Genomic DNA, 14,431 nt, shown 5'->3' with positions numbered 1-14,431 from the left:
TCTACCAGGGTGGCAAAGGGTTCTCTTTCAAAGTGGTTGTTGCCATCGATGGAAGAGCACAATGGCAGGGAAAATACCAGTGCAATTCCCACAAGTGCCTATTTCCAATTAAAAAAATGGAACTGTTTTATATGAGGACTTGAAATGTGCTGTGAGAGTGGAGGTTCATTGTCACTGCACATATGTAGTCTCCTTAACATGCTTACAAGCAAATTGTGCACAATGCACCAATACAGGTTTCTCTGACAGTCTACCACACTTTCCATGGTAGCATTTCATTAAGATCAGACATGATGGTGGATCAGTCACTCTCAGCTGTGTAGTTGAGCCTGCTCCTTGTCTGGTACAGTTACATTGCTCCTTGTCAGACAGAATAACTGAGCCAGAATAGTTACCACCAGGGTTTAAGTGCCACTTTAATAACCCAAAATAAGTGTTATCCCAGCAGCAGTGTGGAAAGGCAAATGTACTGCAAGCTCCATCCTGTAAATCAGGGTCTAATACTTCTACTTCCCCAACACAGGTTTGTTTTGGATATACTGGTAGGTTTGCCTTGAAAGATAATTTAATCATTGTTTTAATGTATCCCTTTAGCTGTAAGATGCTGAGCAGAGTGCCTTTATTCATGCAGTTCTTGTTTTCAAAATGGGAAACACTGATTTAATTACATTGCTTGGAGAAACGTTTAGTATGTCATGTTGCATTGTGTTGAGGATTTGAGGATTTACGGATTTGGAACACCCTTCCAGTCAGTTTAATTGTTTTTAACTATGCGTACTTAAACACATCCAATAGTTTACAAGAATGGGCAACTAGGAGACTACAGCACTTGACAGCCAGTCACTCCGTCCATCCCTTGGCATTCAAATCCTGGTCGACTGCACGTCGCCCAAAGCCACTTAAAGCCCCAGCTGGGACCCCAGAATCCAGGAATGCTCCCAGAACATGCTGCCCACAATAGTACATCCTTTTGAGTTCACCCCCTGCTCTGCGCCTACCAGGGCTTTTGAGGGAGTCCAGCTTTCTATAGTGCCAATCATTAATTCAGCATGTCCCACCAAGGGACATCCCAGAAAGTAAATTGAAATGGGACCTGTTGGTGTGCATAGTCTGCGGAAATCGCACAAATGTGCCTAATTTTTACCAACTGTGCATGCACCATTTATTTTCTGCCCACACCTAGTAATGCTAGGTAGATTTTAATAGTCATAAATTGCCACTAGGGTGGTCCTGTAGCATTATTGGAGTACCTTCTTGCATTGCACTTGCAGTTTTTGTCACTGAAGGCAGTCTGATGTATGTTTTTAATAATCTTGTTTCATTTCAGGTATATGTGTATGTTCGTTGTTAATGTCAATGTAGTTTGGTGTGTGTAGCCGGAGGTCCTTACCAGTTTAGGTAGGACATGCTGTGTTGTAAGTTTGCACTAACCTGGAGTGCAGGACCCAATAGAAACAGTGCTCTTTTCTGTCTCCCACCACTTCCCACCATTGTCCATACACACAGTACTTGAGTGCCTCATCACTTCAACTGGCCAGTAAGGTGTGGGGTGTGCTGGATGTAATGAATCTGTACAAGAGAAGGACATAACTTAAGTAACCTGTCTTTTAGAGTATCAGGTGACTGTGAAGGGATTTGCTTGACCACCATCTCTGTGTGATAAACTCCTGTACTTCGATATAGAACTGGTAATTCCCGAAAACTAAACCTATTAGAAATAAGAACCTCTCATATGCATTCACATTAGTATGTCTCCGTATGTTTCGGATAACTACCTTAAGCTTCATTACTAAACACTATCTTGTGGAAAATGAGTTATGATTTCTACTTGGCCTCTGTAGAAGCGCAAAATTACCAATACTGTTAACATCCTTTTTTCCATATTGTTAGAAATTATATGTGTTCATTCGATCTCTAAAACATTGTACATGACACTCATATACGTATGCAATAATTCACTATAAGAAACCTTGCTTTTTCTCTACAGGGTACCCTTAGTAGAACATACAATCCTAGTCATAGAAGTTCAGATATATGTTCAAGAGAATAGTTCAAAGTTTGTTCCAGGATATTTCTCTGTAATCTAGTTGTGCATCAAAAGAATCCTTTAGGAAGCCATGTGACTTGGAAAGAAAATCCCGAATTCATGTAGTAAGGTCTTGGCTTCAGCAACATTGTAACATGGTTGTCTTAGCAGAGGAAACCATGAACACAAGGGAAGTGATACCCAAAAACTCAAAACAAGCTGGCTGCTCTTGCCCTACAAAATTCAAGAGTGTTTAGCTTTCTGGGAATTGTAGCCCATTGCCAATATGCTCCCTTGCAGCTCGTCCTCCATGTGCATGCTGCCTCAGTCCAAACAATTTCTGTCACTCTGTAATGAACCCCAGCCTTTTTCACTTAATGAAACCTAGCACAAATGGATTTGGAGTATTCCTTTCCACGTGCATGAGCCACACTTTAAAGGTATTGTTACAGTATCCAGTTGTTCCGATTCCGTGATGCTTTCATCAAGGGCAGGTGTTATTGTGTAGTCTTGAAGGTATTGCTCTATAGCATTTTAGAGGAGCTATTTCACGTTCTGTTGGTGACTCTCTTCTCTTATTGCAGGCATTATATCTCCTTGTATTCCAGGTGGTGTTCTGTGCCCTGGGCAAAATGTTGTTGCTCTGTGGTCTCTTGGTGCAAGTACTCCTGTTTCAGGTGATAAATGGTTTCCTCATACATATATTATTGTGTGCCCTGCTATTGTAGCTACTTTTTTTGTGTGGGTTCATAGTCCAGGTATTGTTTAATCACTCCTTGCCAACAGGAATATTTTGTATGTTCTTAGTGTAGAAGTTGCTGTTTAGCCTCATGGGGCAGATATTCTTGTGTGCCTTCTTGGTACATGTGTTGTGTGTCCTTTCCTAACGAAGATTTTTTTTTTAATGATATATGTGTGTGTGTGTGTTGTGTATATATATATATATATATATATATATATATATGTGTGTGTATGTATATATACATATATATGTGTGTATGTATATATACATATATATACGTAATACACACACACACATATAGGGCCTGATTACAACTTTGGCCGAGGGGGTTAATCCATCCCAAATGTGACAGATATTCTGCCCGCCGTATTACGAGTCCATTATATCCTATGGAACTCGTAATACGGTGGGCGGGATATCCGTCACATTTGGGCTGGATTAACCCCCTCAGTGAAAGTTGTAATCAGGCCCATGGTGGCTTCATGATGCAGGTTTCTTTATGTGTACTTTTTGTGTGAGTATTGTTGTGTTTTTTGTACAGCACAGGTCGAGGCATTTCATGTGGCTGTATACAAGTACTGGTGTGCAACCACTAGGTGTAGTTGTTGGTGTGGCCTCTGCTAGTGGGGGTGTTGTTTCCACATGAAGCAGATAGTTTTGTTTGACACAATGGTGTCATTTAAAAGTATAGTTGTTTTTGCGTTGCCATTTGTGAAGGTATTGAGGTTGGTGGTAGTCTGGTTGAAATATTTATATATGTCCTATTGATGCAATCATTGGTGTGTGGTCTCCTGTTACGTGTAGTATTGTATCTTCTCCTGATGTAGATAATGGGTCCTGGTGCCCAGACAAAACATACTGTTGTGTGGCCTCCTGGTGCAGCTATTGTGATGTTTTTTCTGGTTGTTCTTGTTCTGTGTTCCCTCTGAGTGCTCTTTTGGAGCAAATTTTGTTGAGTGATTAAAATGTATAGATATTCTTGTACTCACCTCTCAAGATTTAATGTTGGTGGTTTTTCTGACTGTAAAACTGTTGTTTCATTTCCTAGTGCATATATTGTTATCTATTCCTGTAGTTAATACGTGTTCTTTCATGGTACAGATCATTTTATGCCTTAACTAGATAAAATAGTGTTATTTCTCCCCTGGGCACAGATATTATGTGGTTTCCTGCTACAGGTGTTAATATGTGTTCCATTGGTGGATGTTTTTTTCATCTCCTCATTTCCCACTTCATCGCCTGGTGTTTTTATTTTCATTTAATGATATGGTGAGGATATTTTGTTGTGTCCTAGCACATGTATTGTTAAATGTCTCCATTTTGCAAGTTTTGTTGTGTTCTTGAATGGTGAGAGTGTTGTTATATGTCGTTTAGGTACAGGTGTTGTTGTTAGATCTGCATACCATTATGTTGTAGGTAATGTGGTATATAGTTATTGTAAGTTTTGTTGTTTGGTTTCCTGAAGCAGATGTTGCAGGGTGTTATTCTGTTATAATTTAAAATAACCCACGGTGACAGTGGGATGCTGAGAAGCATAAACATGCGATAAGGGTTAGGTGCACCACACCATGGTCCCTCATAATTCTTTAATGTGCGAGACAACTTAATGATAAGAGTTCACTCTCACATGATCACGTGTATTTCGTGTGCCGCCTCAAAAATAATTTCCTGCTAGATATCAAACTACTAAAGCAGCAAGAAGACTAGTAGAAGATAAATTCCGAACATTGAGAAATCTGTGGGATTTGTGGGATTAGAACTAAAATGGAGTCACGATAAACAGATTGAGGATGAAGAAAATATAGTGATAAAATGCTAACCCGGGACTGGAGAGAATTCTCGGCCTTCGCATCACAATTATGGATTGCAGCGCGTGCAGTGGGGCAAGGGCAGAAACCAGGAGAAGAATCATTCTGCTTATCTAACTTTTTCAGAAAAGGACAGGTGTACAGAAACCTCGGAGCACATAAAACCTTTAGGATGTATCATTTCCTTTGCAGCATTAACCACAAGACACAATTCAGAATGTTGTCTGTAAAAAAGAAGAATACGTAGAAGTGGTAGGCAGCAAAGAAACGGATTTTCAAAAAGTCTAATTTCACAAACGGCGGTAAATTGGAACAGAGCTAGAAAACTAAGGTCCTAATTTTGCTTCCCACAGACTTATTGGAGCTCCAGCCAATTAGGGTGCCAATACCAGTGGTACTAGTAACCCAGAGGGTGTGGAGTTATCAGGTATTACAAGTCGAACAGCTGATGTTTCACTCGGAATTGAGGATTTTCTGGGGATTGATGAATACAGTGTCCGATTCTGCTTGTAATTTTTCTTTCTCCCCAGGAGTTTCACCCACAGGTTTGTTCTGCTTAAACACCCAGAATTCTGATAGGGCCAGTAATTCTGGGTACCAGCCCCAGGGGATACTCATAGTCTCTGTCTTTTAGGTGACTGTATGGGCTGTCATTTGTGCAGCAATCAGTAGAGTAGATAGGGGATGAGTCTCCTATGACATTGCTTTTTATCCCTGTAGGAAAACCTGTAAATACATCAAGGTTGATTGTAATGGACGTAGCTTATTGTAATGCTTACTTTTCTTGATGCATGCTGTTTGTGCTGTGCATTTTTATCAGTTATATTGTTTTTTTACAGTTCTGTGTGTGTAGTGTTTGTAAAAGTGTCCTAAACTTCAGGTTTTAGGATGGTGGTGCCACAAACATAAATGAATAAATCCCAGAGAGTGTCCAGTGCTCAGAGAAGTGGTGCTCTGAATCTCCTGCAGTCACTCAGAAAAATGTCAAATTTAGTTCTTAATTCATTTATGCATTTATGTTTGCTAAAAACGCTTTTCAAAGTAAAGTATTTAAAAAATCCATAAGGACGTAGGCAAAAACGTGGAATACATACAAGTGTGAGGAACAAAATACATATCGAATATCTCTGATTGGACATTTACATATTACCCTGTGTTTGTAGAGGATCACGTCTGGGAGTGAGGATGGGCAGTTGGCCAGATAGTTAAGGGTAGGAAGGTGGATTTGGAGTGGAGTTTGTGAGCAAAACATTCAATTCAGAGAGTCACAATAGAACAAAAGATCTGAACCTAACTTGGGCCTCAATATGTTGTCGGATGATTAGGTGATAGAGGTAAGCTTCATACTTTAGGACTGCAGGAAAAGAACATATCGAAAAACATCTTTTGAAAGCGTTAGGAAGGTGACGACCATGTACATCATTGAATACCAGATTGAGAACTTTAAACAGTGATCCGTGGGAGTAGCCATCCAGTTTGATGACAATAGGGAGAAGTGTATGGTATTGCTGCCTGGGGAGGCTTTAGTCTGTGCAGTGGCCTAAGTGATACTTCTTACCAGGGGTGGTGATGGAATAATGTTGGAGACTAATTTGACTTTGTTGTAGTTACCCAGTTAGCAGCAGGCCACAAAGTTAATCATGAATTGGACAATGTTGAAGGGGAAATAGGGTGGTAAATCCTCAGTGCATTAGCGTTAGAGATTATGAAGAATGCCGAGACTCCTTCTACTGTTAAATTGCTTGTTTAAGGGCCTCATTTAGCCCCTGACAGATTGAGTACTATCCATCATCAGGTTGTTTGAGGACTTAATGTCTGCTACCGTGACAGATGGTAGTCCACCCTATTTAGAGATGGCCGCCAGCTCAGCAGTTATCTCTGTATTTAGAAAGGAACCAGAATGTTTTGTGGCGGCCGCCGTCAGAATTGACAACCGTCCTCCAAACTTTTAACATTATTTATTTATCAAAAACAGACTCCCAAAGGGGGAGTTTGTTATTGAAAAACCAAAAACCTAATGGCCCCCAAACCTTGGGACTTTTCTTCCAAAGTGTGTGGGTTATAATATTTTTTTTTGTGCATTAACACGATGGTTTCCCTGATGGTCACAAACAAAAACAAACAGCAGACTGTCGACTCTAAATAGAGTGGGCGGTGTAATGGCCTTACTCCGTCAGCACCTACTCCATCTAAAGTAGCCTTCTGTCACAGGAGCCAATGCAAAAGCTGATACTACCTAGTTGCTCTTGGAAGAGAACCAGTCCAAGGCAGTGCTGCTGTTGCCAATGGGTGTGGATGCTGCTGCTAGGACAAGGATTATCAGGATAGTGGAAAGGCTGATGAACAAGTGTGAGGATGTCTCAATGAAGTGGAGTTGGCAGAAACGAGAGTGGACAAAAATGAGTAGGTTGTGGTTTGTGGCTTAGAGGGTTACACAGTTGGACACCAGGCATTCAGATGCCTTGGTGAAGAATGGGATTCGGCAGATTGAAAAATATTTTACGAAGAAGGAGGATCTGTTTAATTTATTGAGCATTAGTTTGGCTACCACAGATTAAATGAATTGAACACAGATGCCACTGAGTATCACTAGGAGAACAATAATATGGAAAAAAGTGCTGAGGATTTTAACGATAAAAATTGAAGGGGGGGCATGAGATTGTGACAATATTTGTGAGCAAAAACCGGTATTGGGGCGTTAAAGGCTTACTGCAGAAGGATAGTTGGAGTTGATGCAGAAGTCAGGTTGAAGTGCATTGATAATGAGTTAAATTGAGGAGAGAAGTCACAGTTTTGCTTGATCTGTTTTAGGAGTGAGAAGATTGAGTTAAGTGAGAAATTAGAATTTCAATTTGGACATATACATAGTGAACAATAGACATGTGAGTTAGAAGATGGCTCTATGGTGGGCAGAGATTGATCTGCAGAATGAAGTATTATGATGCATATTGGAGGTTGAGGTTCCGGGTTTGTCTTTGTGGTGATCACTAAGAGGAGGGTTTGGAAAGAGACTGCTCTGAGAGTAGTTAAGCAGGGAGAATGTCTTCTTTTTAGTTTTTCATGTTAGTATAAGGTCAGCAAAGACCATGAGGAAGTTGCTGAGGCTGTCAGTGCAAGATTATACCTAAATATTTAAAGAAATATCAGATGCATCTTGGTTGATGATATGGTAGAACGATATGTAGCTTGGAAGGTGAGAGAACTGTAATTCTGATCTGTTCCACCAGGGAGGGGGTGGAAAGAAGATTTGAAAAGAAAGTGGAGAGGTGGGTGTGGGTGTGTGTGTTTTCAACCCTACCAGCAAAGTGATTAGTGAGGGAAATCAGAGTGGAACTTGTCAGAGATCTGTGTAAAGTATCCCTTGCCTTATACTACAAAGACGTTACAAGGCTGCTTTCCTTTATAAGGTAGTGAAACTTTGGCATTGCAAGTCACCGAGGTGCTCTGTAACCATATAGAGAAACAAGTCCCAAGAAACAGGGATCGGAGAACTATGTCCCTCTCCTAATCATGGCATATGAATACAAACTCAGAAGTAGAGGATCACTTAGAAAATTTGGCCCCTACTGCACCAAGCTTGGCAAGCCCTTTTAATTACTGAACATTTTTCCCAATGGATTTTGGCCAGTCTGTAGAAATTGACCTACAGAAAATTGCCATGTGCTGAGTTTATCACATCTTATAATGACCAAGTACTGCAGTCATCTCTGCAGTACTTGGAATTGACAATTAATTGTGTCTATGATGCCTTATTCAAGGATTAGGGATTTACAGCCCAACTGTGATCAGGACTCAAGAGACAGTGTATAGTCTGCATTGTCATAGTTTGCTAATTTGTCACTCACTCTCCATTGCTAGTTTGGCACTCAGTCTCTAGAGACAGTCTCTCAGTAGCACGTGCTAGAGAACGTGTGGGATAGAGTGATTGTACCATTACAGTCTTACACTTCCACGGATCACAGATTGCCAGCACAGAACATCACCCATTCCACATACTAGCATGAAATAAATACTAGAAAACAATGAGTTCGGTGTCTTTGGATGAGGTATTTGTTTTAATGAAATCGTTATTTTATTTGGTACTTTGCTGCCTGACGCTGCTAACTTGGAAATGCAATGAGCACCGTGGAGGACGGATTACAACTCTATTTACAAATGAGGATAGCATAAAAACATATGTTTGGCACGGTATTGCTAGATTCTGGCATTATTCCTGTAGTCTAATGGAGAGTAGATGGGAAATGTGGCCCACCTCCAAGATCCACATGGGCTCTGGCCGTGTTCGCAGCTGAGTCAGAAATACCAATTTTAAAATAAGAACTTTTGCACCAGATTTGCACTTTGCTTCTGTCTGCATCAGGACCTATTTTCTCCATTTAGATTTTCCAAGTAGAAAGTATAAATGCAGCTATTATTAGAGCACTTACGTAGCCATTTCCCCTGTTAAGTCAGCAGCTGCTGCTGCCTTCTACTGACATCCTCCGGTCTTTCTGTTGCAGGAATCGCACATGTTGAGCAGGCGGCAGTTTCTACAACTGAAGATTCATCGCAGAAATCCAAAAGTTTGCCACGCCATCAGCAGCCAGAGCCAGAGCCAGAGCCTGAGCAGCATGTTCACCGGCACAGCCTGTGTCATGTTGAGGTGGAAATAGATACCACTCCATCGGGCGACCTGCCTTCTGGGAACTGCGAGTCAGGTATCATAAGGAGGACTCTGAAATACTCTGAGACCGACCTGGACTCGGTGCCGCTGAGGTGTTACCGCGAGACCAATATCGACGATATCCTGGCGGAAAGGGAGGACCTGGACTCGGCCTTTGGTAGCCAGAAGGACAGTGAAAGCAACAAGAGCTTGGCAGGACCCACCGGCAGGAGGAACAGTGAGCTGGAGGAGCCATGCCCGGCCCGAGAGCAGAGCACCAGGGCTCCGAGGGACAGCGGCCTTCAGAACGGGCGGGAGGATGAGGAGGAGGATGAGGTATTTGAGGAATCGAGGCCGGGAAGCAGTACCAGGTAAGGATTACGTGCAGCAAGGCCTTAATTTACTATTCCCCAAATTATATTTTAAAGTTCATCCTGAAGTCATATCTATAGTCACCACAGAATTTTTTTATAGAGGAGTATTTGCCATTTGGAATACTCATAATTTATGTGCAGTTACTTAAAATGTACTTGTCTGTGTTGTTTCCTTCAGAAGTGATTTACATCCAAGGTAACCTTTCACAAGCAAGTCCGAACTAAATTAGAACATTTTAAAAACAGTTAAAAACGGAATTCTAGCTAAACTTATAATCACGTGTCACGATCCAGAAAATAAGGTCAGCATTAACATATGTTATTTAGGGCCAGATGTAGCAAAGGATTTTGGCGTCGCAAACGTCGAAAATCGCCGTTTGCGAGGCGCAAATGCCTCTTTGCTATGCAGAAATGCATATTGCGAGTCGGGACCGACTCGCAATATGCATTTCAGAATTGCAAATAGGAAGGGGTGTTCCCTTCCTATTTGCGATTCGGAGTGGCATGCAATACCATTTGCGACCGCATATGCGGTCACAAAGGGTGTCGCAGTTACCATCCACTTCAAGTGGATGGTAACCCACTCGCAAATTGGAAGGGGTCCCCATGGGAACCCTTCCCCTTTGCGAATGGATCCAATACTATTTTTTCAGGGCAGGTAGTGGTCCAAGGGACCAATACCTGCCCTGAAAAAATACCGAAACTAAAGGTTTCGGTTTTTTTTTAAGTGCAGCTCGTTTTCCTTTAAGGAAAACGGGCTACACTTAAAAAAAAAAACTGCTTTATTGAGAAAGCAGTCACGAACATGGAGGTCTGCTGACGACAGCAGGCCTCCATGTTTGCGAGTGCCTAGACTCGCTATGGGGCCGTAATTTGCGACCCACCTCATTAATATTAATGAGGTGGGTCATTGCGACCCCATAGCGACTCGCAGACGGTGTCTGAGACACCGTACTGCATACCAATTTGCGAGTTGCAAATTGCGAGTCGCATGGACTCGCAATTTGCAACTCGTAAATTTTCTTTTTGCTACATCTGGCCCTTAGTCCGGATACTTAATATAATCAATTGTATCATTTTTATGATGGAAATTCTTTAATCCTTTTTTTTGTAAGAGGGAAAGTGTGAGCAGTGTGGTCAGGACATCTTACCACCCAACAAGGCAGTCTCTAGCAATGCCTAGTTCCTGTATGTAATATGGACTTGTGCATGATATCACAATTATTAAGACTTTTCCATAAGACATTTCTTTGGGATACTGGAACACTGGCCTTACAGTGTTTCCTCTTGCCTTTTACAGATTGAGGTTGTGACATTGAAAGAAAGTTAGGGAGTGCCCTCTCACTACTTTGAGCAATTTGGAGGTTCTCCCCAGCAAACCTTGTATCTTTGGGAGTATGCTGACCACCCATGCATGATGATACTTATAAGAATACTGTAGTCTGCAGCTTGCACCAACAAGCCTCATGTTCTCATTTTTTGGGTCAACTGAAAGAAGCTCAGTTTACCATGTATATTAACAAATTCTGGAATGGCTTGTTAAAAAATTCAGAAGAAAAATGTTTTTTTTTAATTTCAGGAAATATTTCGCAAACTTTCCATATAGGGCCTCCTCCTAATTTAAAAACAGGTACTCTTGGAATCTTCTTTACATCATGATATCATTTCACCAGAGAACTAGAATTACATTAATACAAAAGATTTGCAGGCTGTAAAATTGGAATTACAATATGTATTTATTTATTTGTTTATTCATTTATTTATTTATGTATTTATTTATTTGAGCAACAGTCAGCTTGTAACATTAATGGTGGTCAAAATGTGACTAGTGGTGCATAACACAATACGCGGATTTGATAATTAACAGCAAACAAACCATGAGGTTGAGCTATTGTACAAAGGTGTTGTTTGTTGTCATATAAATGACAAATACAGACAGTTACAGGATATATACTGGCTTTTGATCCAAGATGTATGTGCAGTTAAGTGTAATGAGTGGTACAACTTGTTCTTTTCTGCCTGATCGCATGACACTTCAGTGTACTTTTAAACTCATGGAGTGAAGGCAAGCCTGGACATCAGGAGATAGTGAGTTCCAATGGAGGCGACCAGGGAGGTAAAAGAATGAGAGTGATCCCATCGCCCCATCTTTTACAACCGTTAATTCCATATACGCTGAACATCCAGTCCTCTGTCCAACCATACTCTCATGACCAGACCAGGGTGTTATTACCTGAACCTTTTCCATCTCTGCAGACTGCAAATGGAGCTACAGCTTACTGATGAGATTCAGAGGGAGCAAAATTATGCCTCAGGCATGTAGCCAGTATAGCACCAAAATCTTCTTGGAAGCCTCGCTTTGAATACACTGCGCATATTAATGACTCAATTTAATGTTTCCCTGGTTAAAGCATTACTGTAGCTTATTACAAGAAACCATTTGCCTGATTAGAAAATTGATTAACACAATTTGTGAATAAAAGCTCTGAAATGTGAGAAAAATGCAGTAGTGGGTTTATAACTCATTGAAAACTGTCACTCCTTGCTTTCACAACACAGTCATTTCATATCACCAGAAGGGGCAAGGTTTAAAGGTCATAAATAGTATGAGTCACAACAGTAGGGTACCAAAGAGTTCCATTTGCCAGGGGAAGAGGTAGTATTTCCACTATGAGCATGTACCCCCCCTCCCAGGCAGGAAGGGATTTCTCTGCATGATTGATCTCGGCACAGGCACTGATACTCAGTGGACAGAATACTGTTCACCTGCCCTGACACTATTTCCTTTGTAAACAGAGCCTGATCTTTGGGAGCCCAACAGGCTCAATATTGTGCTAATTAGTATTAAATATATTAATCATTGAGTACAGTTATAAAATGAAAAGTGACCTGCTTTAACCACATTAAGAAAAATACTAACGACGATTGTAAAATGTAGTGGATTGATTCGAGAGGCTTTTTCGGTTGTAAAAGTAGTGTCACGATTAAAAACGCCTGGATGTGAGCCAGAAGTTCATTTATAGAGTGTGGTCTTGTGGGAATCCATGTATATTTATTCCTGCCCAATTTGATACAGGATTAAATGCCATTACCCGTGTCGGGGCAGGTCAGGGTCTGGTTCACCTTGAAAGTTTGAGAATTTCCACCAACACTGCAGTTTGTGACCGTTCACAAATTTCTCTCCCACCCTTTCCCACTCTGGAAATGACCGGGGACATAAGAACGGAACAACCCCCCAGAGTGAGGGAATAGGGGTTTCTCCCCAGGGAAAAATGTTTTATTGAGCTGTGGAAAAAAAATCACACTATTCCCCAATGTGGAATTGTACTGTATGTACTTTTCTGAATGGGAAATCTGGCTTCGCACACAATCGTCATATGACTTTCGCTGGAGTTTGCATAAAACCTGCTACTGATTCAGCTTTCTTGACCTACTACTAGTAAGGTTTGTGATTTGCAGGAGTCATGATCGGACGCCCGTTCGTAGGGGTACATCTACGAATGTGTGCGAATGCAGGATCAGTACTTTTTATCATGAAACGAGCTGACTGAGTGATTGACATAAATGCATGTACATATACTTGAGATGAAGGTACACTGGGGCTCTGGAGAGCGAGACAGTAATTAAGAGAGGAGAGAGTTTGATTGGGTGTTGGCATGCATAAAAGGGACGCGTTTCGAGCGAGCGCGCATGAGTGAGAGTATATGATTGTGTGAATGAAAGATTGTACATGTGTAAGTGAGAGAGAACATCTATTCACAAATGGAAACCGTCGTTTGCTACGGATTTTAATGTGACGTCTGTTTTCTATACAGTAAAAAAAATGTTAACGCTTATCGAGGTAGCGCAGCGTTCAGAGATACCCCATCAGGAGCTGGAAATACGGGTTCGGGCATTGTCGGCGCAATGTCCTATGATTAGGGTTAAATCACTTAATTCCCCCATGCCCACGGACAGCGCCTTGAGACCCACACGGTTGATAAGCCGCGCTGTATAAATCTACATTTCAGGGTAATGCGTGTACTGGGCCTTCCCCTGCGTCTTAAAGAACCACTCACAGACAGTGCTTGCTGCTAATACACGCGCAGAACTGCGTCACCCGCAGTTCGCTCTTTATTTATACCTTCGTGCTCCGTGCCCCTCCCGGACACGCAGAGCACGTCAGGCGCACATGGAGAGCCCGCAGGGTTCTCCATTAACTCTTTACATCCCCCCCATGTTTTACTCCACATGGGGACTGGAACTAACAAAACTGATACCAAAATTAACACATAACGGTATAAAGTCACTTAGGAATAGTTCATACTAAAACACACGTAAACAGTCCGCCCCAGCGAAAACACTGTCCTTACGAACCAGCAGACCTTCCGTCTTCATCCTGTTATAACCACCTGGCAACGGAACTCCAACTATGAACAGCCTACATGACAGACAAAGTCCTTCAACTGACTACTCGGTGCAGGGTTATGACGTAGATCATATCTTCGGCTTCTTGTGCGCAAGCTTTCATTCCCAGGGGCATAAACAGGTAGGGTTTGTTCAGTCAGGACCGGCCTCCTGACACTCTCCACCTCATTGGTCACCACGGGTGACCCGCCTGTAATGTCCTCAAACTCTCCTTCATCATCAATTGGTTCCCTCCGTCCAGCTTTCTTAAAATGTGACACATTCCGTGTCACCCTTTGTCTTCCTCTGGCCGCAGTGATCATGGATCCCTTCACACCAATAACCTCCCATATCTCGGGTTCAAACGGAGTTATAAACTTTCCTCCCCCTCTCCGACATTTCACCACCACTTGGTCTCCTTCTTGGAACCCTCGGTACCTTGCTCGTCGTTGG

The 14,431-nt window shown here is 41.8% G+C and overlaps 1 protein-coding gene across 2 annotated transcripts in view; it reads left to right on the top strand.

The window, feature by feature from the left end:
- The window catches only part of PSD (pleckstrin and Sec7 domain containing), an 841,983-nt gene that overhangs the window by 97,294 nt on the left and 730,258 nt on the right, over positions 1–14,431 (top strand). For both annotated transcript variants that reach the window (XM_069240342.1, XM_069240341.1), the window contains one exon: positions 9,076–9,589. In XM_069240342.1, the coding sequence (XP_069096443.1) occupies positions 9,076–9,589 (514 nt within the window). The remainder of the gene's footprint in view (positions 1–9,075; positions 9,590–14,431) is intronic.

The sequence above is a fragment of the Pleurodeles waltl genome, chromosome 6 (assembly GCF_031143425.1).
Source record: "Pleurodeles waltl isolate 20211129_DDA chromosome 6, aPleWal1.hap1.20221129, whole genome shotgun sequence".
In the NCBI taxonomy this organism is placed as follows: domain Eukaryota; kingdom Metazoa; phylum Chordata; class Amphibia; order Caudata; family Salamandridae; genus Pleurodeles; species Pleurodeles waltl.
This window is presented reverse-complemented; position numbering and strand designations above follow the sequence as displayed.